The sequence below is a fragment of the Orcinus orca genome, chromosome 15 (genome assembly GCF_937001465.1).
Source record: "Orcinus orca chromosome 15, mOrcOrc1.1, whole genome shotgun sequence".
Classification (NCBI taxonomy): Eukaryota; Metazoa; Chordata; class Mammalia; order Artiodactyla; family Delphinidae; genus Orcinus; species Orcinus orca.
This window is the reverse complement of record NC_064573.1, coordinates 58,582,709-58,607,357: the sequence shown is the minus strand read 5'-3', so window position 1 is coordinate 58,607,357 and position 24,649 is coordinate 58,582,709. Positions and strand designations below refer to the sequence as shown.

The following is a 24,649-nucleotide window of genomic DNA, read 5'->3' as shown; positions in this document are numbered from 1 at the left end:
TATAGTGGAATCAGCGTTGGGAATTCTGCATTTAGACCTAATGCAGAATCTAATTCTGCAATTAGAACCTTTTTGCAAACTGGTAGCTAGCTTTCTCCCTACAGCATGATGGATTCTCTAAAACAAAGTCTCCCACTTCTTAAGAGGAAGGAGTTAAAGATCCCAACCCCAAGGAAGTGCTCAAGTGTAAGCAGGACCCTCCCAAGGCCAGGATACTTACAAAAACAAAAAAGGAAACTGTACTTTCAACTTGCCTGTAAATTCCTGCAAATGTCTAAGACTGCTGAGACAAAAGCTTAGTCTTTTTGTTGTAGTCTCTCAAATAACATTAAAACAAATATCAGGGGCAAAAAAAATGCTTTCCATGAAAAATTAAGATTTCTGGAGATAAATCAAAGATGACGAGGGTAGTTTCACTTTTTCATTATTTATTTTAAAAAATTTTGTGGGGGGGCTTCCCTGGTGGCGCAGTGGTTGAGAGTCCGCCTGCCGATGCAGGGGACACGGGTTCGTGCCCCGGTTTGGGAGAATCCCACATGCCACAGAGCGGCTGGGACTGTGAGCCATGGCCGCTGAGCCTGCGCGTCCGGAGCCTGTGCTCCGCCAACGGGAGAGGCCACAACAGTGAGAGGCCCGCGTACCGAAAAACAAAAAAAAAACCAAAAAACAAACAAACAACAACAAAAATTTGGGGGGGGGGTATTTTCATTTTTAAAAGGAAGGTAAGGCATTGTGAAAAATGCCAATTAAAAATGTCTGTCTCGTCAATTACCATACATACATATGTAGCCAAACTTGATCAAATGTAATACGAAACAAGCACTAACTAAAAAAAGAATTCTCAAGCTCTAACATCAAGAAGCTAAAATAACTGGGACGTAGGATAAAAAAAATTTGAATACCGAAGACCAGGGTCAAGCACATTTTTCACATACTGTAAAAAGCTCTTAAAGTAGTGATTACAAAATTTTTAGAGTGAAGGAAACAATAAAGATGAATTTGGACCTAGAGATTGTCATAGTAATTGAAGTAAGTCAGAGAGAGAAAGACAAATATACGATATCGCTAATACGTGGAATCTAAAAAAATTGTACAAATGAACTTATTTACAAAACAGAAGTAGAGTTGTAGCTGTAGAAATCTTACGGTTACCAAAGGGGAAATGGGGGGGAGGGATAAACCGGGAGATTGGGATTGACATATACGCACTACTATATATAAAATAGATAACCAACAAGGACCTACTGCATAGCACAGGGAACTCTACTCAATACTCTGTAATGACCTATATGAGAAAAGAATCTAAAAAAGAGTGGATATATGTATATGAATAACTGAATCACTTTGCTATACAACTGAAACTAACACAACATTGTAAATCAACTATACACCAATACAAGCTAATTAAAAAAATAAAAGCACTCGGAAAAACAGAAAATAAAGATGAATTTGGTACATACCATTTCAGTCCTCTGCACACATTCCTCTCTCCTGGCCTGGGGACTCTCTCATGGGGACAGTAGGATATGAGAAAAGACAGTGACATCAGGGTAGAAGGTGGAGGATTGTGTGCAGAGGACCCCAAAGCATTTAAGAAGCCTCCTTCAGAATGTATTCCCCATTTGTCAATACATTGCTGAGTGATCTTGGGATAGCACATTTCGCTGTTTTTCATTTCCCCCAGACATGGAGTTAGAAAAGTGACCACTGACTTCAGCTGTGATGATTAAAAGGAATACGGGATTTAAAAATAATAGAGTGTCAGGCAAATGTGACACATGACAATTGTTACTACACAGCAGAAGGAGACACATGATAGGTGGAGAGTGACATATATCAAGGAAAATTCGGCATGCGTGGAACAGAAGCCCAAGTGGAATGGAACAGGCGCAGAGAAGGGTTAGAACATAACGCAGCTCAGTCGCAAACTAAAATAAGTAAATAACCAACCAAACCAAAAGAAAACCCACAATAGAATCTGTAAGGAAAGGGGGGTAAAATCAACACTAGTCAAGGTGGAGAACAAGCAGCCTATAGATCAATGCGCAACAAGAAGCCATAAGAATAAAATTGGAGAATTCTACGGGGGAAACCAAACCCAGAGTCTAAAGAAGTGGGGGGCATGCTGGTTAGGGGGAACAGGTCACGTACTCCCGCTCATTTGGTCAGAATTCCTGAAACCCTTGATCTGTCCATGAAACTACTGGCCGTGCAAAATACAGATGGTGGAGTTTGAAAGACAATAAAACGAGACACACAAGTTATGATGACCCTAAAAAATGTCTGCTTAAGTGCTCAAAGGTAAAAGGTGTGCTATTAATTTATAAGTTTAAGCTTATTGCTGCGGAAATGAAAATTACAGAAAGGCCTATAAACTTTGTGTGTGTGTGTGTGTGTGTGTGTGTGTGTGTGTGTGTGTGTGTGTGTATGTATGTATGCTTCTTTGGGTTTTTTTCCAGAGGAAGAGTGGGGGAAAGGTACTGTATTTTGGACTCCAACATACTGCTCCAAAAGTAATTTGGTAACCAGATCTTCCAAATGAGATGGCTAAGCAAAAGCAAAGGGAAAAACCAGAAATTCACAACAAAGTTTGTGGAGAACAACACTGAGCTTGTCTAGAGCTCTTTGTAATCTGGCTACTTACTGCGAAAGAAGGAAAAGAACTGGGGAAACTGCTCAGAGCATCTATCTCCCATAGGGGCCTGACACTGACCCGATCTCTGGGGCGCTCCCCAGGGGACACGCACTCTGCCCGCTGGACTCTCTCTGAACCATGAAAGTGAGTTACTGTACCTGTAACCAGAGCCTGTCGCCGGCCACAGTCCTGCCGATGGCACTGCACTGGAAGGCGGCAAACTGGCCCGCGTTGACCTCCACGTTCTGAATCCGCAGGAAGTGAGGCGTTCTGGCTGCACAAAGAGAAAGAATTAAACAGGTTAAAAGTCGAGATCTGAACCCATAGGTGTCTTTTTTAATCTATCTGCAATTTCCGGGCTTTCCCTTTGTTTACCTTTGAAGGAAAGAATGCCTTTGCTTCTAAGAGCTTTAAAGATTTCATTAGGATTGTAAAAGAGATTCTGGAAGGCTCTGGTGTGTTCTGCAACAGCCGGGCATTCTGGGATAGAACCAGGCCGAAAGAAGATACTTTATTGTCCCTGCTGTGCAAATAATCATAGCTCAGCAGCCTTCTTGTAATAACAGACCTGTATTAATAGAGATTATACTGAGGCCTAATTGATGTTTTGAACAAAAACATATTAGATATTTATACTAGCAACATGAAAAGAACAGTAAGAAGTTAAATGCTGCTGCCAAGGAAACTTTTTAAGCCAAGTACAGAGCTGTGAGTAATATATATTTTAATACAACTCATTGGTATGCAGCATTACTCGTGTAATCTTTCCCAGCTACCAAAAATACTATCCCCATAGACAGATTCTGTGAAATTACGTTGGGACTGCTATAGCATGGCGGTGTTGGCAGATCCGGACTTCCAATTCGAGAAGAAAGAATGATTCCAACTGCTAAACAGCATTAAGTCTCATAACATACATCGTTCATAAGGGACAGCTGTTTAAATAAAGGATCACTCTGTTTGACCTGAGAAGCACAGACCCATTTCCACAGCACACTGAAAATGCATGTCAGGACCTGGAGTGACAGGTCAGGAATGAAATTTTATGATAACTTCTACTTTTAGGAAAACATTCTCTTATCAAAACAAGGATAGAGAGAGAGAGAGCAGCAAGAGGTGGGGTGGGGGGAGGTGAGGGAGTAGAAAAGAAGAAGATAGGACACCAGTGTTTTCTGGGAGGGATGGATAAACCTGGATGACAGCTAGAAGGCATTCTTTATGCCTTGTCAGCCTCCCCCCAGGGCCAACGTGTCTCTGGACCACATCTAGACACTTTCAAAGCACGGTACCCCACTCCTGGGCACCCAAAGATGATAAACAAGCACTAAACGTTAGCCTTTAAAAAACATAATTAGGAGTGGAAATGAATTAGTATCCAAGAACAAAGAAAAATGCATTTTAATACCAGTAACACAGAGGAAACCCCCATTACTAATTTGGAGGCCACCAATACCTCAGACAATGCATTCATGATGCCTGGCAGGCAAAATGTCCTAAGTAACTTCTAAAAAACCAGTATAACTCTGGGTCATTGTTTCTAATACTATTATATTAACTTAAAGCCCTGTAAACTATTTCTCATTAACTTAATCAAATTCCCCTTGCAAGAATAACAGCATTCTATGGTTTTAAAGATCTGTGTAAAAAGTCCCTGCATCAAATTTCTCTTCTACTCACTGTTCCCAAGAAGCTGGAAGACCCACTGCTTTTAGAAAATGGAAAAAGGTAACGTTCTTTTTGAGCATTTCAGAGACCAGAAACTTTTCCACTGATGACTCACACATGTTCTGTGAGGAAGGTATTTTTTCCATTTTACTTGTGGGTACTTGGCTACTAAGCATCAGAAGCAGAGTGGAAACTTTGGGCTAGCCAGTTCCAAAGCTCAGGCTCTGCCCATCAGGCCACACTGCCTCGGTGAGCCTTGCAGCCCGGTGTCTGCCTTCCCCATGCTCTCATCCCACCAGGTATGGCTCCCAGTCTGACTGCTGGAATTCCAGCTACTTTCAAGGACCTTCTCCAATGCTTTTCCTTCCATAAAGCTTCCATGGATTCCCTTAGCTTGCTGTTAGACCCTTGAGATAACACATGTCCTCCGTCAGGACATCTCACTGATGTTACCCTCTCCTGTCCATCTCATGGCCTCCTAACTCTGCTTGCCTCTGGATGCAGGTCACTATAACGCATTGGGTCTCTAACACAGAGTGTTGGGTGTGTAGCCATCTTTCATGACAACTTGGGTTAAGGGGGTGTTATACCTGCCGCTGCTGGTCTGCAGTGTCACCGCACGTGGTTAAGCTCAGGGTCAGTTCGGAGCCTATGCTGAAGGGTTGTTAATTATTTTGAGTATCACCCCTGCTGTATCCTCCCATAGTTAGCATTGTTAGAATACTTTTGACACAAATTGCTGAACTGCTTTCCTTAGAGCGTATGACAATTGGCATTTCTACCAGCAGAGCAGAAGAGTACTCTTTTTACCATGCCCTCAAAAATGCTAAGTGTTAATTTCTGTAATCTTTCTGGAGAATCTGATTAAATATATGTGCTCTGCTTCATTAGCTTACTTAACAATAATAAATAACAGGAATATCAGAATTGTCACTGGTTCTGCTATAGGTCTGTCCACCCATAGTAGGTCCGCCCTGGAAGGTTGTTTTCCTAAGGGCCCTGCTTCTAGCAATGGCTACTGAACGAAAGAGAAAGACATAGCAAAGCTCATTTATCAATACAATTTGCTAATTGTATTAGGAGTTCTATTAGAATATAACTTACATTTTTAATTTGGTGGCCAAAGATAGGATTGTGTGATAGTATTTCTGTACCCCCATCCTTATTAAGACATGCTGCCCAGAATGAGGGCTATCCCTTCTCCTTTAGAATGGATTTGATGTTCAATACGGTTTTCTCAAAGACACCAGGGCTTATTACTTGCACAGTAAGGTTAAGAGTCTAAGGAATTGATACCTCTGTTCAAATTGTATTTTGGGAGGGTTCTTCTCTGAACAGATTGGCTGTGTTCAGTTTGGGAAATAGTGTTTCTTGGTTGAGAAGAAGACTGCCAGAAAAAAAAAAAATAGTCTGACTAAAATAATAAAGCCATACCTCCAATGGAAACCAGATGAAGACAGAAAAACCTATTAAGTGTAAACACTTTTATCAGCAAATTATCCTTTTCAAGCAAGAGAATTAATTCAATTAATTAATTCATCCACCAGGGTGAATAAGACAAAGGGGCTATGGAATTCTATGTTCCAGATCAGTTTCCTCCAAGATCATGAAGGTTAAAATTTCTACTGGTGACATTTGTAAGTTTTTTCAATAAACGTTAAAGGCATACATAATCATTCCAGAGGTTTAAGATGCCTGGATTCTCCCTGCCTAGTGCTGTAAACCCTACAACTGTTTTCAGTTCAGCATAATATGTGTTCAAGCTCAGGCTCTTACTACCTTTGAATAGAAGCAGAAATTCTTCAACCCAAGCCTTAGTGGATTTTTTTTTTAATTTGCAAAATAAGGATTTAAAAATAGTACTTATTTCATAGGGTTGGGATAAAGATTAAACAAGATGCTGCCAGGAGGACGTATTCTGTGTGCCTCGTACTTAGCCTCAAAAATGTTCATTATTATTTAAAATAATGGATCTATCACTGGAAACTGGAAAAGACCCCAAGAAAAAGAGCTCCACAGCCAGAAAAGTTTCAATTCCACGCTCAGCTGCGTGCTCTGAACCTTGCCAAACTAATTGTAACACAGGTAGAGCACCATTACAGTGGAAAATTTCAATCTATCCCATACTCAGGAAGAAAAATTCTCTCTTTCTCTCTAAATTTATAGGCCCATTTGTCTCCTGGATACCCTTTCAAAATGCTATGCCAGTTTTTTTCTAAAATCTGCAGGAGTTCTAAAAACTAAATATCTTCCATGAATACTAAAAGGTTTTTGAGTACAACTCTCCTATTTTTTCATCTCTGCCATATTCTTTTGTTTCTTACTAAGAAAACAGTTTTCAAAAGAATAGAGGTTTTCGGGTATTAATTGATCTCACATCAGCATTTGATCCCAAAGCCAGGAATTATCATTGACCAGGATGCAAATCTTTTTGTAGATGTCTCATATTATTGATTCTTCAAAGCCTGCACCAAAACACTAACAACAAAATCAGAGAATGGTAATTTGCGACATCAAAGTGCAAACGGGAATGGACAAAAGTGGACTGTGCCCTGACCCCTTTGTATTTTCATTTACATTTTAATGTAATGGCACAGGTTGAGATGGGCTGCAGCCATGCCCACCCACCAGAATGCACAGTCAATGCTTCTATTTGTGTAGCACATCATCACAAAGAAGAGAGCCAACTTCTGCTAAAAAGAACAGCTGGGACTACCTGAAAACAATCTATTTTGCAAACATTTTTTTAACTTTTAAAATGGACACTGCTAAGTTATCCCATCTAAGAAATCAATCAATTTAGCTACTTAGAGTTAAAATCTGCAGCTAATTCATTCTTGTGGGCCAATCAGGATGTAGGCCTAATAATAATAATAATAATAGCTAACATTTATTGAGCTCTTAGAATGTGCTAAGCTCTGTTCTAAGTTCATTATGTACATTAACTCATTTAATCCCTACATTTACTTGTGAGGAGAGCATTGTCCTTATTATTCTCCACTACGTGAGCAAGTTTATAGGGCCACAGAGGCCAAGAAGCTCTTGTGAGCAGGAAGCTCTTAACATGGTTCAAGACAAAACTACTTTTGTTTTGCTTGAGAGGTAAGAATGGATCTTAATGGAATAATTTGTCAAGGGAAAAACAGAGTCAACATCCTTATCATAGAAAAATAAGCTAGGCACTGTGTACAAATAACTTTTATTAGTCACCCATCTCTTGAAGAAGAATGATAGTCCACTGGAGAAAAAGCCAAGCTAAGTTCCCATGTGTAAAATGGAGAGAAAAACAAATACCGTATATTAACGCATATATGTGGAATCTAAAAAACTGGTGTAAACAATCTTATTTACAAAGCAGAAATAGAGACATAGATGTACAGAACAAACGTATGTATACCAAGGGGGAAGGCGGGGTTGGGATGAATTGGGAGATCGGGATTGACATATATACACTATTGATACTATGTATAAAATACATAACTAATGAGAACCTACTGTATAGCACAGGGAACTCTACTCAGTGCTCTGTGGTGACCTAAATGGGAAGGAAATCCAAAAAAAGAGGGGTATATGTATACATATGACTGATTCACTTTGCTGTACAGTAGAAACTAACACAACATTGTAAAGCAACTATACTCCAATGAAACTTTTTTAAAAATAAAAATAAATAAAATGATAAACTCAAATAAACTCAATTCTGAGTTCTGTGCGTCTCTCAACCAAAGCACATGGGTCAGTTTTTATTCAACAAACATAATTCAGAAAACAGTTCCAATTTTTTATATGTCTCTGTTATTCTTATTTTAATCACACTGTTTAATGTCTTCATAAAAATTTAAATTTGAAAGTAGGCAAGCAATGTTTGAGTGTGCAAATAAATATGAGTGAAAAATTAATTTTGTTTTATAAAATAAGAATAAATTTGAACCTAGGATGCCATAATATGAACTCAGCATTTCTTAAATGTTTAAAGAAATTGCTGACTTATTTCATATTGCAAAGTGGTAATACAGAAATGTCTCGGATTTTTGTATTCATTTTATCCTATGTATGGCACATAGGTTTATGAGGGTTTTTGCAATCTTTTTCATTATAATATTATTTTTTTAATCGGCAGAAAAATAATGAGGCATTATTCTGTGTAATTTTTAGATTTCAGAATTCAAGGCATCATATATGCAAATAACTTCATATTTAAGGTGTTATATGACAACATATAACAAAGACTGTACACTGTAACCCAGTGAGATTTATCCTGGGAGTGCTAGATTGATTTAACATCCAAAAATCAATCAGTATAACACACCCCACCAAAAGGATAAAAGATAAAAGCCATACGATAATCTGATAAATAATGGAGTTCAGGAAATGCTACCCAAAATATGGCACCTTTGCACACTGAATAAATTAAGCTGAAGGAGTTCAAGAAAACAGCAGTAGCAAGAAGGTCACTCTGACCTTCCCTTCCCTTATCCCCTAAACAGGCCATAAAACCCTCACGTGAGAGGTGCCCTCCCTGCACCAGAAGAAAGGAGCTTTCTTATCTCCAAAGACAAAGGTTCACCAAGAAGAATCAACGCTCGCATCTTATTTGTCTTCCTCAGTTTGCCACACTTGCTGTACAATCTCTATCATATCATATTCCTCCACGAATGTCTTCTCTTCACGAGAATCAGCATAAATACACCAGGTCTGTTTCTGCAGGTCTCCATTTCCTTACGAGGCTCCCATGTCACATAAAACATACATTAAATGTATCTGTATGCTTTACTCCCATGAAACTGCCTTTGTCAGTTTCATTTTCAGACCCAGTCAGAGACCCTAAGAGGGTCAAGGAGAACTTTTTCCTCTCCTACATACATAAAGGAAAAGCATTTGCTAAAACCCAACACCCTTTCATGATTGATTTTTTTTAAATACCCAACAAAGTAGGAATAAAAGAGAATGTCTTTCCTGATAATGAGCATCTATGAAAAACCCAAACCCACAGCTAACATCATACTGAATCGTGAATGGCTGGAAGCTTCCCTCCTAAGACAGGAACATGACAAGGATGTCTTCTCTCCATTTGTACTCAACATTGTACTGGAGGTTCTAGCCACAGCAATTAGGCAAGAAAAGGAATAAAAGGCACCCAGATTGAAAAATAGGATATAAAACTAACTTGACCTAAAGATGACATGGGTCTTGAAAATTCTAAGGATCCACAAAAAACAATTAGAGTTTATAATAAGTAAGCTCAACAGGGTCTCAGGATACAAAATCAATATACAAAAGTCAATTGTGTTTCTATACACTTGCAATGAACAATCCAAAAAAGAAATTAGGAAAACAATTCCATTTATAGTAGTATCAAAATAAAACACATAGGAATAGATTTAACAAAAAAAGTATAAGAAAGAAGTTCAGTTAGTACCCTAAATACTGCAAACACTATCGAAGGAACTTTTAGAAGACCCGAGTAAAAGGAAAAACATCCCATGTTCCCAGGCACTTTGAGTGGATGAATTGAATGATATGTGATGTTAAAATGCTGCATGGCTTACAAGATATAAAAATACACATCAGCACCACAAGGTAATAATAGTAATACCCACCTATGCATAAGTTACAACCTACTTAAAAACAGGAGACAATATTTCAAAACTGAAAAAAATGCTTCTTCAGTTTCTCCTACTAGGATTATTGAACCAAATTCAAAATATAGTTTTAGCATGTGTACCAAATACAAAAATTATCTATCTTCATTAGAAGTGGTCTGAAGCCACTGCATAGCCATCTCCACATTTCAAGCTGATCTGGCATCTGACTGTCACTACGTGAAAATCAATTTTATGAGCAACTGTATACACTTAGCAGAACAGCTATTTTTTAAAAAAAAGTCGTAATGTCTACTCATAAACCTATATGAATCCAAACAGGGGCCTTTAGAGTGAAGTAAATAAAGTTCAGCAGTTTTGCATCTTTTGGGAAAGCATAGTTCTGGACATGAAATACTTACGTTTCTTCACGATGTAAATTTAATGAACATCATCAACATTTCAAAATAACTGATTATGATTTAGAAATCTTGATAGGAAAGCCCTTAGAATACAAACTATAAAGCTTTCCATTTTAAGACGAAACAACTGCTTTCTTTAAAATCTTTATTTGCATGTTTTCCCCATAAACTTAGCGATTCAGGAAAAAGTAACTACAGAAAGGCCATCATCAAAACCCTTTAAAGCTCACAGTTCAACACGTTGTTGTAGCATCCATCACCTTGGGACAGAGCCTGTTTTGTGATTCTGTATCTCCTAACAGCAGTTTGCAAAGCCAATTAAGTATCAGCACAGGTATTCTCCAAAGGAGAGACATAAACTCCATTTCTATGGCTGCAGGCAGCTGGGCTTGGAAAGAAGGCACAAAACTGCAGGAGACACATTTCAGGAAGGCTCTGATAGAAGGAAAAGCATTAAGTCTTTCTCTCTTACTGAAGGCGATGACTCGGATCCTGCGGGATGGGAGGGGCTACACCTGAGGAGCTATTTTGTTGGCCAGTGGCCACCACACCTATACCCAGGGCAGCAGGGACACCTGCCTTGTGGTGAGGTTTGCTCTGGGAAATGGAGTGCTCAGCCCATAGTAGGCCTACAGTATTACTGTCTGACTTTTTACCTCCCGGTAAGAGGTGAATCAGAGGCCCTGAATATTCATGCACATTAGAAGATCTCATGGCGCTTTTCCAAGCCCGAGGCTATGACTCTGAGAATTTGGCCAAGTTCCAACTCAGGTAATTATATTCTGCTTCCTAAATTTGTCCTGCTGTTCCCATTAGGGACAGCATTGTTCATTTTCTTGCCTTTTCAGAAAAAAAGGGGCAGAAATTCTTCTTGAACTCGCCAGTCTTGCTGACAGAATAAAAGGCCAAGCGCCGTGCTACAAAAGTAACGTCTGCCTTAGTAATGAACAAGATGACTGCTGAGCTTGAACTTGGAGCACCAGGTAAAGATCTCAGAGAGGAGAACCCCTCTGGATGGAATCAGACAACAGTGTCATGAGAGCCCATCAGATACCAACCACCCAGGCTTCTCTGAAACCACCACAGGGAGTGATCATGGCGCCAATCTCTCAATCCATGCAGTAAAAGCAGACACTCTTGCGTGTGATGGTATTTCTAATATCAGGGTAGATATAACCATTCTCTCATGAATTTGGGTGGGGACCTTCAGCAGAGATCTAGAATCGGCTGAATGAGCCAATTTCTCTTTTATGCCAGGGATCCTAAAACATAAAGCAGGCTGCCATCCCTGGGATGGTCAAAGATTTAATGTCTGACAGTATCAATTTGGGGCAAGGATATAGGGCAAATGAAACGTCCGTGCATTGCTGGTGGGCATATAAACTGGTCAGACATTTTTCATAGCATCTAGTAAAACTAAAAATGTTTCTACCCTACCGCTCAGCAATTCTGCCTTGAAGAATACACCTCGCCCAAGCTCTCACACACCGCATGCAGAGGCGCGCACACACACACAGATGTTCACGGCAACCGTGTTTGTCATAGAGGAAAACTGGGGTGAGGGGGACTAAATGTTCGTAGAGGAAAAGAAAAAATAGAATGTAGTATATTCGTATGATAAAATCTCATGGATTGACTTAAATACAATGCTAAGTGGGGGAAAAAAGAATACAGAGCAATTTGTATAGTTCACTACCATTCATCACAATTTACAAAAGGCAAACATAACTGTCTTACTTTTTATGAACATGTAGTGATATGGGAAACTCAGTGCACGTACACACACACACACACACACATGCATGCAAGAACATGCACATACACACATGCACACAGGCACACATGGAGACACACACATGCACACACATATGCACGTGCCCACACAAGCACACATGCTGGTACACCTAAGCACACACACAGACACCCACATTTGCAGACTTTTGCTTGCTCAGCTCCCAAAGCTCTATGCTGGGGTTGGATGTGGATGTTCCCTTAGTCCTTATTCCCGATTTTCACTTTAAAGACATTTAGATATGTACAGTGACATCACACATGATGCACATGTTTTTGAACTTCTGGGCTAGCACAGCACCACCCAGAGGCCCATCAGGGACTCTCTTGAGTAGGACGGCCCCCCAGGTTTTAGTGCCTTCTCTTATCCATAACATAAATACACCCCCAACCACGTCCCCGGATGATTAGAAGCTGAGGTAACTTACTACATGGATGTCCTAACACCTTCACTTCATCAATGGCGAGGTAGCCTTGATGTCCAGAAGTTACGACTTCAAAAATCACCTGGAAAGTTAAGAAAGGTGGTCATTATTCACTCATTTTGTCAACTTTTACCAAATATTTCCTATATATAAGATATGTAGTTTCAACCATTCATTGATGTTTTCCAAAAATATTAATGGAACGCCCAATATCCGCCAGCCAGTGTTCCGGGTTCTAAAACTACAAAAACAACAAGACTCAAACCCAGTTTTCAGGGACATGAACGGCGGTGGGTCAGACAGCACTGTACCTCAAGGACTCACCTCATAAAAGTGGGGCAGGGTACCATGGTTAAGAACTGATACGTGGAAGACAGAGGCTGAGTCATTTTCCAGAGGCGATAAGATTTAAATTGCTTTAAGATGACATACCTTCTGGTCAGCTTCCTTGAGGAAACTCTAGCACCAGACTGAACCACGTGGGGCCCTAGGTTTTATACAACTAATATATACAATTAAAATTTTAAACATATTATGAAAGAAGAGGACAGGATACTAGAAGAACATATACCAGATGGCCTCCCATGAGGAAGAGGCGTTTGAGCTGAGAGCTGAAGATGAATGAGCTAACGGTGTGAAGAGGATAAGGCACCTTCCGGGGCAGGTGCAAAGGCCCTGAGGTGGACATGACGGTGGCCATGAAGAGGAGACTGCGATCTGCAGCTATAAAGGTCAGCTGTGACCCGGCTCGGAGATCCCAGGAAACACAGCACATTAGTAATACAGAGAAGAGACTATACTAGCTGAAATTCAGACGGCAGAGTATCAATTAGGAGAAGAACGATATAAAAATCTCTGCAGTGGCAAAATCAAGAGGGCTTTATGACTGTCTGGTCCTGGGAGACGCAGGGCAATAGAAGAAGGGCAACAGGCTCTGGGGTTCTCAGAATGACATTTTTGAGATGGTAGAGCCACTGCAGAGAAATTGAGGCTAAAGGAGATAAAAGAACCAGTAACAAAGTTATCAATGTTCTTAACATGATTGTCTAAAGGTGTCTGTTGTCAGGCTAGTGTTAATGATAAAAGGTCCACATGACATTATTTTCACCTCCATTTCTACACAGCAGGAAACTGTGTCACCAGGGAGACCACGGCTCATGCAACATGAGGAGGGTCCGTCTAACACACAACCCAGCAACTGCACCACTGGAGAAATGAACATTTTCATTCCTATAAAAACCTGCATATTTCAATCCCTATACACAATACTATATATAAACTAGATAACTAATAAGGACCTACTGTATAGCGCAGGGAACTCTACTCAGTGCTCTGTAATGGCCTACATGGGAAAAGAATCTAAAAATGAGTGCATATATGTATCACTGACTCACTTTGCTGTACACCTGATACTAACACAACACTTTAAATCAACTATACTCCAATAAAAAATTTTTTTAAAAACCTGCACACGGATGTTTATAGAAGCTTTTATTTATGACAGCCAGAAACTGGAAACAGTCTAGATGCTGTTCAAATGGTAAATGATTAAACCGACAGTGGTACTTCCATAGTGTGGACACACCTGACTTGGATGAATCTCCAGAGAACTGTGCTGAGTGAAAAAGCCCATCATGAAAGATTACACGCTATTTGATTCCATTTACGTAGCATCATGTAATGTCAACATTTTAGAAATGGAGGACAGATGAGTGGTTGCCAGGGCTCAGGGATGGAGGGAGAAGGAACAGGAGGGAGATGGGTGTGGTTACAAAAGGACAACAGGAGCAATCCTTGTGATGCTGGAAGTGCTGAGGTCTGGACTGTGGTGATGGAGGCGCAAACCTACCCAGGTAATAAAATCGTACAGCTCGTAGCAGCGTCAGTCACAACAGCGCGGAAGGAACCCAAGTGTCCACTGATGGATAAGTGGATAAGCACAATGCGGTCTATACATACTACGGAATATTATTCAGTCTTAAGAAGGACAAAAAAAATCCTGACACATGCTATGATATGGATGAACCTGGAAAACATGACGCTCAGTGAAATCAGTCAGTCCTAGAAGGGCAATACCCAGAGTAGTAAATTCATAGAGACAGAAAAGAGAATGGTGGCTGCCTGTGGCTGGGCGGAGAGGCTGGGAAGTTATTGTTTTATGGGTGCAGAGTTTCAGTTTTACAAGACGCAAGAGTTCTGGAGGTGAAGGGTGGTGATGGTTCCACAGGATTATGAATGTATTTAATACCCCTGAACCGTGCACTTAAAGATGGTTAAGATGATACATTTTAAGTGATTTGTATTTTATCACCATAAAACAGTGAAAACATTATATAGCAGGAAATACACCCACATGCATACACAAGTACAAGTAAAACTGGGGAACTCTGAAAAAGCTCTAGATTTTAACAATGTCATTGTGACATTATACTTGAGGTTTGCCAAGTGTTACCATCAGAAGAAACTGGGTGAAGTGTACATAGGAATCTGTATTATTTTTTACTACTGCATCTGACTCCACAATTATCCCCATAAAAGTTTCAATTTAAAAAAAGTAATTATAAGTGACCATCTACTACACACATAATATGTTACATACCCTGGGCAGATATTACTCCACTGTCTTATTTATTATTTCACATGAAGAGATTCTTCAAGGATTCAATATTTCAAGAACAAAGAGATTTAGATACAAAGTAATGGTCCAAAAACATGCGATGCGTCTATGGCGGGTGTAACTTAAAATCCCAATCTTTCTGATTCCAAATATCGTGGCATTTTCACTACTGCCCGCTGCCTGAATGAACACTGCAACCAAAGGACTGCATTATTTATGTTTGTGTGATGGATGCAAGCATGGAGGAAGCAATGAGCAGGACCCCCAGTGGAAAAGCTCGGGGGCTTCCCAGATAGAAGTCATCCCAGAAACACCTGCTATACTAGACGTTCCTGTGCCAGGATGCCACCAAGCTGAAATACAAAACACACAGGGGGAGGAGGGGCCCAGCAGGAGAACAGAAATGAAATGAAACTTGCTCCTGTTTAGGAGGTTAATATACATATTTTTCACTGATAGTACAGAGAAAGGAAGAGATGCACAGATATTCCTGCAATGGGATCTTGCTAGCTTCTCTCTCTACTGAAGTCTGAGACAGGACAACTGAGGGGCAAAAAGCAGATGGACACTGAGAACGAGTGGAGGAAAAAGCCTTCCCAGGGCTCTCCAGACAGGGCTCCTGGGAAACGGCCAGATCCTGCCTGGGAGGAGCAGCATCTGCAGGCAGAGCAGGAACCGGCCAGATGCTCTGGTCAGAGTGGCCACAGCACAGACTGATGCCTAGCACCACCAGTGACCCAAGAACGCCATCACTCTGGCCACGAAAAGGGTACTTTGAGAGCCAAACCCAGAAGTTCATGCATCTTTCCTGCCTTCTTCCCTCCCTCTTATACATTCATTCATCCAGTTCAAGTCTCCACCAAGCATCTCTCTACTCCAGGCACTTGGAGTACATCATGAACGGAATAGATGAAGATCCCTTTCCTCAGCAGGTTTCTCCTTCTTCTTACCAAACGTTATACTTTTTCCTTTATCAACTACAAGGGCTGAAGCTTCTCATAAAAATGGAATAGTCCTCATTTTTAAAGGGATGCGTTAACTCTTAGAATATAATGTACATATAGAAAGCATGCTTATGTGGATCTGTTTTTAAAAGTTGACACGTGTAAGTTTAATGCACCATATTTAATTGAATCCAACACAAGGCCATGGCCCTACCATGGAAAAGGAGAGAGAAAGGAAGGGGGGGGAAGGAATTAGACACTAGAAAAGCCAGCTTAAAACCTCTGAATCTGTTTTTTCATCCATCACATTAAGAGAACTTAGTACCCTCAAAAGTTTTATGCCCAGAGGGCTTCCCTGGTGCCGCAGTGCTTGAGAGTCCGCCTGCCGATGCAGGGGACACGGGTTCGTGCACTGGTCCGGGAAGATCCCACATGCCGCGGAGCGGCCGGGGCCATGAGTCATGGCTGCTGAGCCTGCGCGTCCGGAGCCTGTGCTCCACAACGGGAGAGGCCACAGCAGTGACAGGCCCACGTACCACACACACAAAAAAAAGTTTTATGCCCAAAGATTCTGAGCCTTATTGTCCAAATATTTACTACATGCTCTGGGCGGGGGGGGGGGCATCAAAAAATTAGACAATTTTATGAAATATAAGCTTTAGTTGGAGAAAAAATAAGTAACAATGAAAGAACAGAAGGGAGACAAGAACAGCCAAATGACAGATGGGAACAGTATGGAGCTCGTCGGACCATGAACCTTCCCCTCCTCCTTTGTTAACCAGCCAGGATGCCCGTGATACACCCAACACTACCTCCAGCCCAGTTCTCAGCCTGCTAAGTGCAAACCCACAGATGCCTGAGCAAGCACTTACCCAGCATCTCAGCCAGGCTAGAGCCAGAGCAAGACTCAGCAAGAAGCCAATTCCCCAAATTTCCCAGCAAGATGACTCGCCAGTGAGGCCACAACCAAAGAAGTGAACGTAAGTTTACACCTGAAACTTTGCTGCTCTCAGTCTTCCAGCTGGAATACCAAGAAGCAAAGAAAGTCAGAGTCTGATTACAGATACACTGGAGACCAATGGACTGGCCCTTTCCTTTAACTGGAAACTTCTGAAGCAAACTTCTGAATTTGGCAGATTCCAGCACTGACTTACAGCTAACTGCAGGGACAAAAAGAGGAAAACAATCTTTATAGATATGTTTATGGGTCTGTGCCTATACACTTGCACACAGATGCACAGACATGTAGATTTCTATAAAATAGATAAATAAAAACTTAGAATGACACCTTAGGTTTTAAACAACAGAAGGTGCATAATGTGTTGCAAGTTTGAAGCAATCACTTCAATGTTTCTTTCCAAAAAATTGAAGCTTTTTTTTTTTTTTTTTTTTGCAGTACACGGGCCTCTCACTGTTGTGGCCTCTCCCGTTGCGGAGCACAGGCTCCGGACGCGCAGGCTCAGCGGCCATGGATCACGGGCCCAGTCGCTCCGCGGCATGTGGGATCTTCCCGGACCGGGGCACGAACCCGTGTCCCCTGCATCGGCAGGCGGACTCTCAACCACTGCGCCACCAGGGAAGCCCCTGAAGCATATTTTTCAAAAGGTCACTTTCCAGCTCTTTCTTAGAAGTTCATTTCAATTAAGGGACTTACGAGTACAAGTTTTGTTAGTTTTTTCATCAAGTTTATAATTTAGGATATAAATGTTTCAACACAAACCACGACTATAAACTGGGTATGATTTGCACTGAATGTTTGCTACTTTGAAATAAATGTGATTAAATGAAGATATCTGAATTTAGGTGCTGTCGGACAATCATAGGTTGATGACTATCTTGAATTTACCTACCACCTGACCATTAAGAAATCGACTGTTTTTTTTCTAACAAACAACAGGGTTAAAACATGCAGTTCAAAGGATGAGGCCTGTCTTAAACAGGTTCCTTAAGAACAGATTTAAGCACCCCCTGAAAAGGTTTCCTTGTCATGAACTCTTGCTGTCTGGCAAGTTTTCCATTTTGTACTATTTTCTAGCCAGTGCCCTTACCAAGAAAGTTTCAGAAGCAGAAATAGTTTTGTCTCTTTCTGTCAAATGAGGGACTACTCTATTGAAAGGACAGATATTGCTCTAGGGGAATTATAACACAGGTATGCAGAGCCCAGGGCGGGGATGGGGGTGGCAGTCAGGGGCACGTCTAAAGATGCCTGCATCCAAGAACAAAAACATTGAGGTCACAGCAAACAGTAACACGAGGCCACCAACAGCACCACCGGAAAGAGAATAAAGAAAGGTGTGAAAGTTGATTTAGGGATGTGGCCACGCTTATTTTTATCAAACAGGACAGAATATACTGAAAATCTACATTAGACGTGAGACTTGGATCTCTTGAGGGAAACACACCAAATCTTTTCTTTATAAAAAAAATGAATCATTCAAAAAACATTTATTTATCATATACATCCATGTCCCAGGTATTTTGTACATATTATCTAATTTTTTCTCAGTCAACCATATGAGGTAGATAATATTAACTCCCCTTTAGGGATGAGTAGGCAGACTCAGTAAGGTTAAGGAATGTTTCTGAGGTCATGCAATCAGGGTATAATTCTAGGTCTATTTTACTTCCAAGTCTGGGCTTCTTTCATGTTACCCAACTGCCTAATCTAGCAGGTATGAGAGACTAGATATGTAGAATACATAGACATATACGTATGCACATACACATACACACACACATATATAATATATAACCATGCATACACGCACATATATATACAGACACACAAATATATATGACTTTTAATGCATAGATGTACATATGTTCTAAATTCTTCACTTCCAGATTGAACTAAGAAATGTAGTCATCATCTATTTGACCTAGAAATAAAGATGCAAGGGACAGTTATATGACACAGTTTTAACAATGCCAGTTTTAAGACAAGGGTCAGCAAACTACAGCAAATGGACCAAATCTGCCCCAACCTCTGTTTCTGTCTGGCCCACAAACTAAGGATGGTTTTTACAGTTTTCACTGGTAGGAGGAAAGCAAAAGAAGAAGATTTTGTGATACATGAAAAGTAGATGAAATTCAAATTTCCATGTCGGAAAATAAAGCTTTCTTGGAAGGCAGTCACGCTTATTCATTTACGGATTGTCTACAGCGACTCTCACACAATCACAGCACAGTGGAGTCGCTGCCACAGAGACCATCTGGCCCGAAAAGCCTGAAATATTTACTATCCAGCCTCCTGCTTTAAGAGGAAGCTTTCCTGCTTTGCTCACCAACAGGCTGCCATTACTCTAGATAACAAGAAAGCACACATGGATAGCAGTAGTTCGTCTCAGCCAAATACAATATGCTTTGCACTTCCTGGGGGAGCCTTGAACTCTAGCAATAACAGGGAGAAAGCCCTCTCCTGGCTTGACTTGTTTCAGCTCTTATATACGGGTGGTGTTTTAAATGCCCACGTAGCATTGGAGTATCATTACCAATTTTTAAAAGCATAATTGCAATATACCAAAACAAAACCATAGACACGAATTACTTGATAGACCTCAAAACACTGTCTTAAAAATTAAATTAAAAAATGAAGGAAAATCCAGCTCATTTAGAAGGCAAATCCTCTATAAATAAGCTAAACTACTGAGAATTTATAACACTTTTGTATTCCAACCTGACTCTCAGATCTCATTCTGCACAATGTCCTTTGGCATTAGCTCGATTACAGCTAAATGTTTTTATTTGTTTTTACCAAACACATACATTTTTAGGAAAAATGCCTTTGCTCTCTAGCCTAATCTAAGCTATGATTATTTGAAAAGTTGAAAGCTGAAGTGGGGGATGGGTATGATGGAATCACAGAGCCAAATTACCGTATTCTGGAATAATTTTGTCATCACACAGTAACCTTACCTCACTTTTTTTTTGGTGGGAGAAATTTTGCTTAACAGAAAATAAAATGAATCCTCATTATTTGCTGATTCTGAATTTGTCTACTCGTTAGTTTTTTCGAAACCCCAAAATCAATACCTGCAAAGCATTCTTGGTCACTTGTGAACGTGGACAGAGCGGCAAAGGTTGGCGTCGCCGGACACACACATTCCAGCAGAGGCCGGGCAAGGAGAAGCTCTGCCTTCCAGCTTCCCTTCTCCTGCCACTAACAAGTGTCCTTATCCTCGTCTAAATGTGTCACATTTTCACCTTTTTGTGCCTTTTACTGGCGATGCTGCTATTTAAGATGGCCCCCAGCGCAATGCTGAAACGCTGTCTGGTATCACCAAGTGCAAGAAGGCTGTGATGTGTCTTACAGAGAAAACGTGTGTTAAATAAGCTTCCTTCACGCCTAAGCCTAGCACTCTGGGCCAAGTTCACTGTTAAGAATCAATGATACACATTAAATAAGGCATCTTTACAGAAACACACATAAACCAAGGTTAGGTATTGATCAGTTGATGAAAGTCTTGTGACCACAGGCTCTCAACACGGGACTAATGCCCTATGTCCCCCAGAAGCAGTAGTCCAGTGTTTACTCATTGGGCGCTCACTGTGATGTTTAGAACAAAACTGTATTCGTGTGTTTGGATCCACACCGAGACCCACTTCTATCAAAGTTCTTGGTCGCTGGAAGGACTCAATGCTCATTTTTGCTCTCAGTTCCCAGATATTACTGGCAGCCATGGGATGTAAAGACATGTAGACTAGAGAGAATCCATATTCTTTCAACCACTCAACAAATAACATCTCAGGAGACAAGACGGTGCCGCTCCACCATCTTCGGAGCCTTGGGGAAAAGCCACTGCCTTTCAGGTAGGAAGCAACTGGTTAAACCACTCACTAGTGCTGTTTTGTTTGCTCATGGAAAGCCATCCTGGATCTGAGTCTGCCAAACAGGAGACGGGAAGAAGTTTAACACTGCAGCATCTCCAATGTTCCCTGCTTTAGTGAGGAGCAAAATTAGCTTTCCACGCTGCCACTTTTCCTGCCACGTATAAGCAAAGCAAAGGTATTATCTCACCAACACAAACACTCCCCACAGAAGATGGGCTGGTGGAAACTGTCAGTCCCCTAGAACAAAGGGGATTCCGTGGCATCTGTCTGTCCTCCCACACAGAGCCTTGTAGCTCCTTTCTGGTTTTGGTTTAAATAAAAAGCTAAGGTGGATCATATTCACAAAAACGGATTTTTTTTTTATCCAAATAAGTTAAATAAAAAACAAAAACAAAGGAAAAGAAAAGTTTCTGTAATGATGAAGAGTCAAAGCAAAACCACAAATGATAGACCTTACCAAATCAGGAATGAAGTACTGAAACCTTTGTTTATATGCACATTTCTTTTTAGCACTGTTATTTTATTTATTCATTTTTGGCTGTGTTAGGTCTATGTTGCTACGCGCGGGCTTCAGTAGTTGTGGCTCAGGGGCTTAGGTACTCTGGGGCATGTGGGATCTTCCCAGACCAGGGCTCGAACCCGTGTCCCCTGCATTGGCAGGAAGATTCTTAACCAGTAAGTCACCAGGGAAGTCCATGAACGTGTTATCAAAGTAAAGTTAAAACCTACTTTCTCTCCGTTAAAGGCATTCAAAGGATAAGATTCAACATGAAGCTAATTATCAGTGCTTTGTCTTGCCATTTAGGACATTCTGAAATGGTGTCATCTATTTTTTCTACCAGTAAATAACACAACTTTCTTCACTTTTGTGTTTTCCCTTTCCCTTTTGAAAAGAAGTAGTGTTCTTTTCCAATCTTTTCTAATCATGGCTCAAATGCCCATTCTATAAAATGGGATATGTAAGAAAATTAAGGCAGAGGGAAAAAAATAGGAAAGTGATAAGGAAAAGTACTCAGAAGCAAGAAGTGACAGACCACAGAGAAGTGGAAGATGTTCACCCAGAAGAAGGACTTGTCCTTGATCATCAAATAACAAATAGAAACTGAGAAGGAAACCCAGAGACATAGTAAGCTTTGCAAAATAAATATCTAAAATATTATCTTTGAAGATACGAAACTGTCACATGACTCCCTCTGCTTCTTCCTAAATGCAGCTCTGAGTCTGTAGTAGAATGACAGCTTCGTATGTCCTCACTGATTTCTTAAAACTCATCTTTTTTAAGCACAAAATGCTGAGGACAGGAGTACCTGCTTAGAATAGCTTTCCTGTTCGAGACAGGGTTCTATTTCACTGCCACATCTAATTCCCCGTGTCCTCCTAGAGGGACGAAGCAATTCGATTGTCTTGCACTTGGTACGAAGCAATTCAATGGTCACGCACTTGGAATAATGGCCATAAGCTAAGGAATTTATGGAGTCAGGGAATGTTCTCTTTTTCCATCAGTACATATCAGGATTTCCCAAGGTGCTCCAGGGAATACTGGACTCGAGATGCTCTGCTAAAGCCAAACGGATGTGCACGCTCCAGCTAGGCACCTGCACCTGCCATGGGTCACCCGGGGAGATGCAGAAACACTCCCGGGCTCTGAAAGGCCTGGCAGTACAGAATGTGTTCTACTTCGCATAAATCTGTGCTTCTTCCCATTCGGTTGACCGGTGCCTTTTAATCTTCCTTGGAGCACAGTCTGGAAAACACTCATCCACGCAGACCTTAAACACTGTCTCTGGGCAGCAAATTCCTGCCGAGCTGCTGCCACCCGGCGTGGCTTACGTGACCTTCTAATAAAATAAGTGGGCTGAAGGCCAGTCCAGCGAAGAAAGCGAGGCTGCCGTACAGGAGTCCAGGAGGGAGTGTGATGGGAAGGGGTGGGAAAGATCAAGCATCTCCTATTCCCTTACCCCCTCGTCCACCAGGAAAGATAGCAGACAGGTAAAGGGTAAATCTTCGCTTAGCCTCCCCGAAGTGCTGGCCCCTTGATAAGCTCGGTGCACGGAGAACTGAGAGCACGGATCCACGCCTCCTCTCCTGTCAGGCCCTTCGGTGCTTCTAAGGGACTTGTTTTTACAGGAGGCTCTGGAGCAACCAGAAGGCCAGTATCTTCCCTGACTTTACCTTCCCATCCCTCTTGTCACTGCCCACAGCCTGGCATAACACCTTTACTGAGGGGCCTGGGGGAGGGATTTCAAGGCCGCCTGTGCATTTTTTCCTTTTCAAAGCAACCATTTGTATTAAAGATCACTGCCCTCCTGGCCTCCGACAGGACTCAGAATCACTATCTCCAAAAGCAGGGAGAAAGGCAGTGAGTGTGGGGTTCCAGGGGTGTCTCTGGGTGCAGGTGGGGTTAAGAACCCAGAAGAATCCATCAGAGGCCTCGGAAACTTGCAGGTGGACAAGAGGAGAGAGGAGGGGAGAAGAAACAGAATCAAAGTGAAATCTTTTTTTAATCGGCACAATAAAGTAAAAGGGTGCTTGTGAGAGGAACGTGCTATTCTTAAAATGGCAAAAGGCAGTGCCTAAATCAGAGGAAGCAGGTGTCACAGCCCAGGTGCCCTGGTGAAAGCAGGTAGCCCGCACTTATGCTGCCACCTAACAGAGGGGCAGGTTCTACGTCACAGCAGTTAGGACAAACACTAATTAAGTAATTAAATACATGTTAATCACCAGATACTTGACGATTTATGTGTTAATGAACAGTAATTAACCTGCAATTAGCTGTATTCCATGCAGATTACCCTTGTGATGTGTACCGGTAGAATGTTATTTTCCCTTAAATAGGAAACGCTCCATAAAGTGGCAAGAACACTTGACTCTGCTAAGAACCATTTTGAAACTCTACACATGCTAATCTAGGTCATGTTAGCAGAAAGGTTATAAAAACAAAGAGGTGCCCAAGAGAACCCACTATGTTTATCCAAAGTACACAGTGCAGTGGTGTTTGGTTGCACCGAAAACCTCCCCAAATCCAACAATTTACAAGACTCAGACTCTGACCAAGAAGAGAATCAACTCAGTATCTTGCAGCCAAAGATGAGGGAGAAATGGACATTCTTGACAAAAGCATGGAAGGATCAGGTACAGGACAGACAGAAGGAACCCAGCCCAGCACCCCCGTTCCTGGTCCGCCCGCCCAGAGCACCTGCTCCCCAGGTGTAGGCAGAGTGCCCAGAGCACCACGATAGCAGTTCCAGGGCTAACATGCTAGAATGTTCTGGCGGGAAAGCCCCTGCTTCATCCCGTTTCATCCACTGTTTCACTGAAGGATTTGTTCCCAGAACGCTTTTTCATTGCATACCTTCTGCCATCGCACCAAACACACTTAAGGAGTGACTTGGCAGGAGAAAGCACTCGACTATTACCTGCTTCCCTTTTTTTCTGTTTTCCACAAATCTGAACCTCCATAAACTACCACCATTTATTGAGAGGCCAGCACATCCAAAATGTGTTCTTCCATTCATCTCCACACCCTGCCCTGTCTCTATATTTAGTCCCGTAATTAGGAAGGCTCAGTACATTTAAGTTGCCCAAGCTTATAAGTAATCAGGGCTCATATTCAAATCCAGTTCTGTCTGATGCAAAGCGTATGTTCTTTTACTACAGTATGATGCGGCTCATTTACAAGCAATATTGTAATATGAAATCTTTTAAGACTTACTTCATCAATCTTAATTCATTAGATCA

At 41.3% G+C, this 24,649-nt stretch overlaps 1 protein-coding gene across 6 annotated transcripts in view; it reads right to left on the bottom strand.

Moving 5' to 3' along the window:
- PTPRM (protein tyrosine phosphatase receptor type M) overlaps window positions 1-24,649 on the bottom strand; it is a 746,259-nt gene that overhangs the window by 444,608 nt on the left and 277,002 nt on the right. For all 6 annotated transcript variants that reach the window (XM_004275949.3, XM_049698267.1, XM_049698268.1 and 3 more), the window contains exons 4-5: window positions 12,524-12,602; window positions 2,794-2,909 (exon numbers count right to left, since the gene is read on the bottom strand). In XM_004275949.3, coding sequence (XP_004275997.1) covers window positions 2,794-2,909; window positions 12,524-12,602 — 195 coding nt within the window. The remainder of the gene's footprint in view (window positions 1-2,793; window positions 2,910-12,523; window positions 12,603-24,649) is intronic.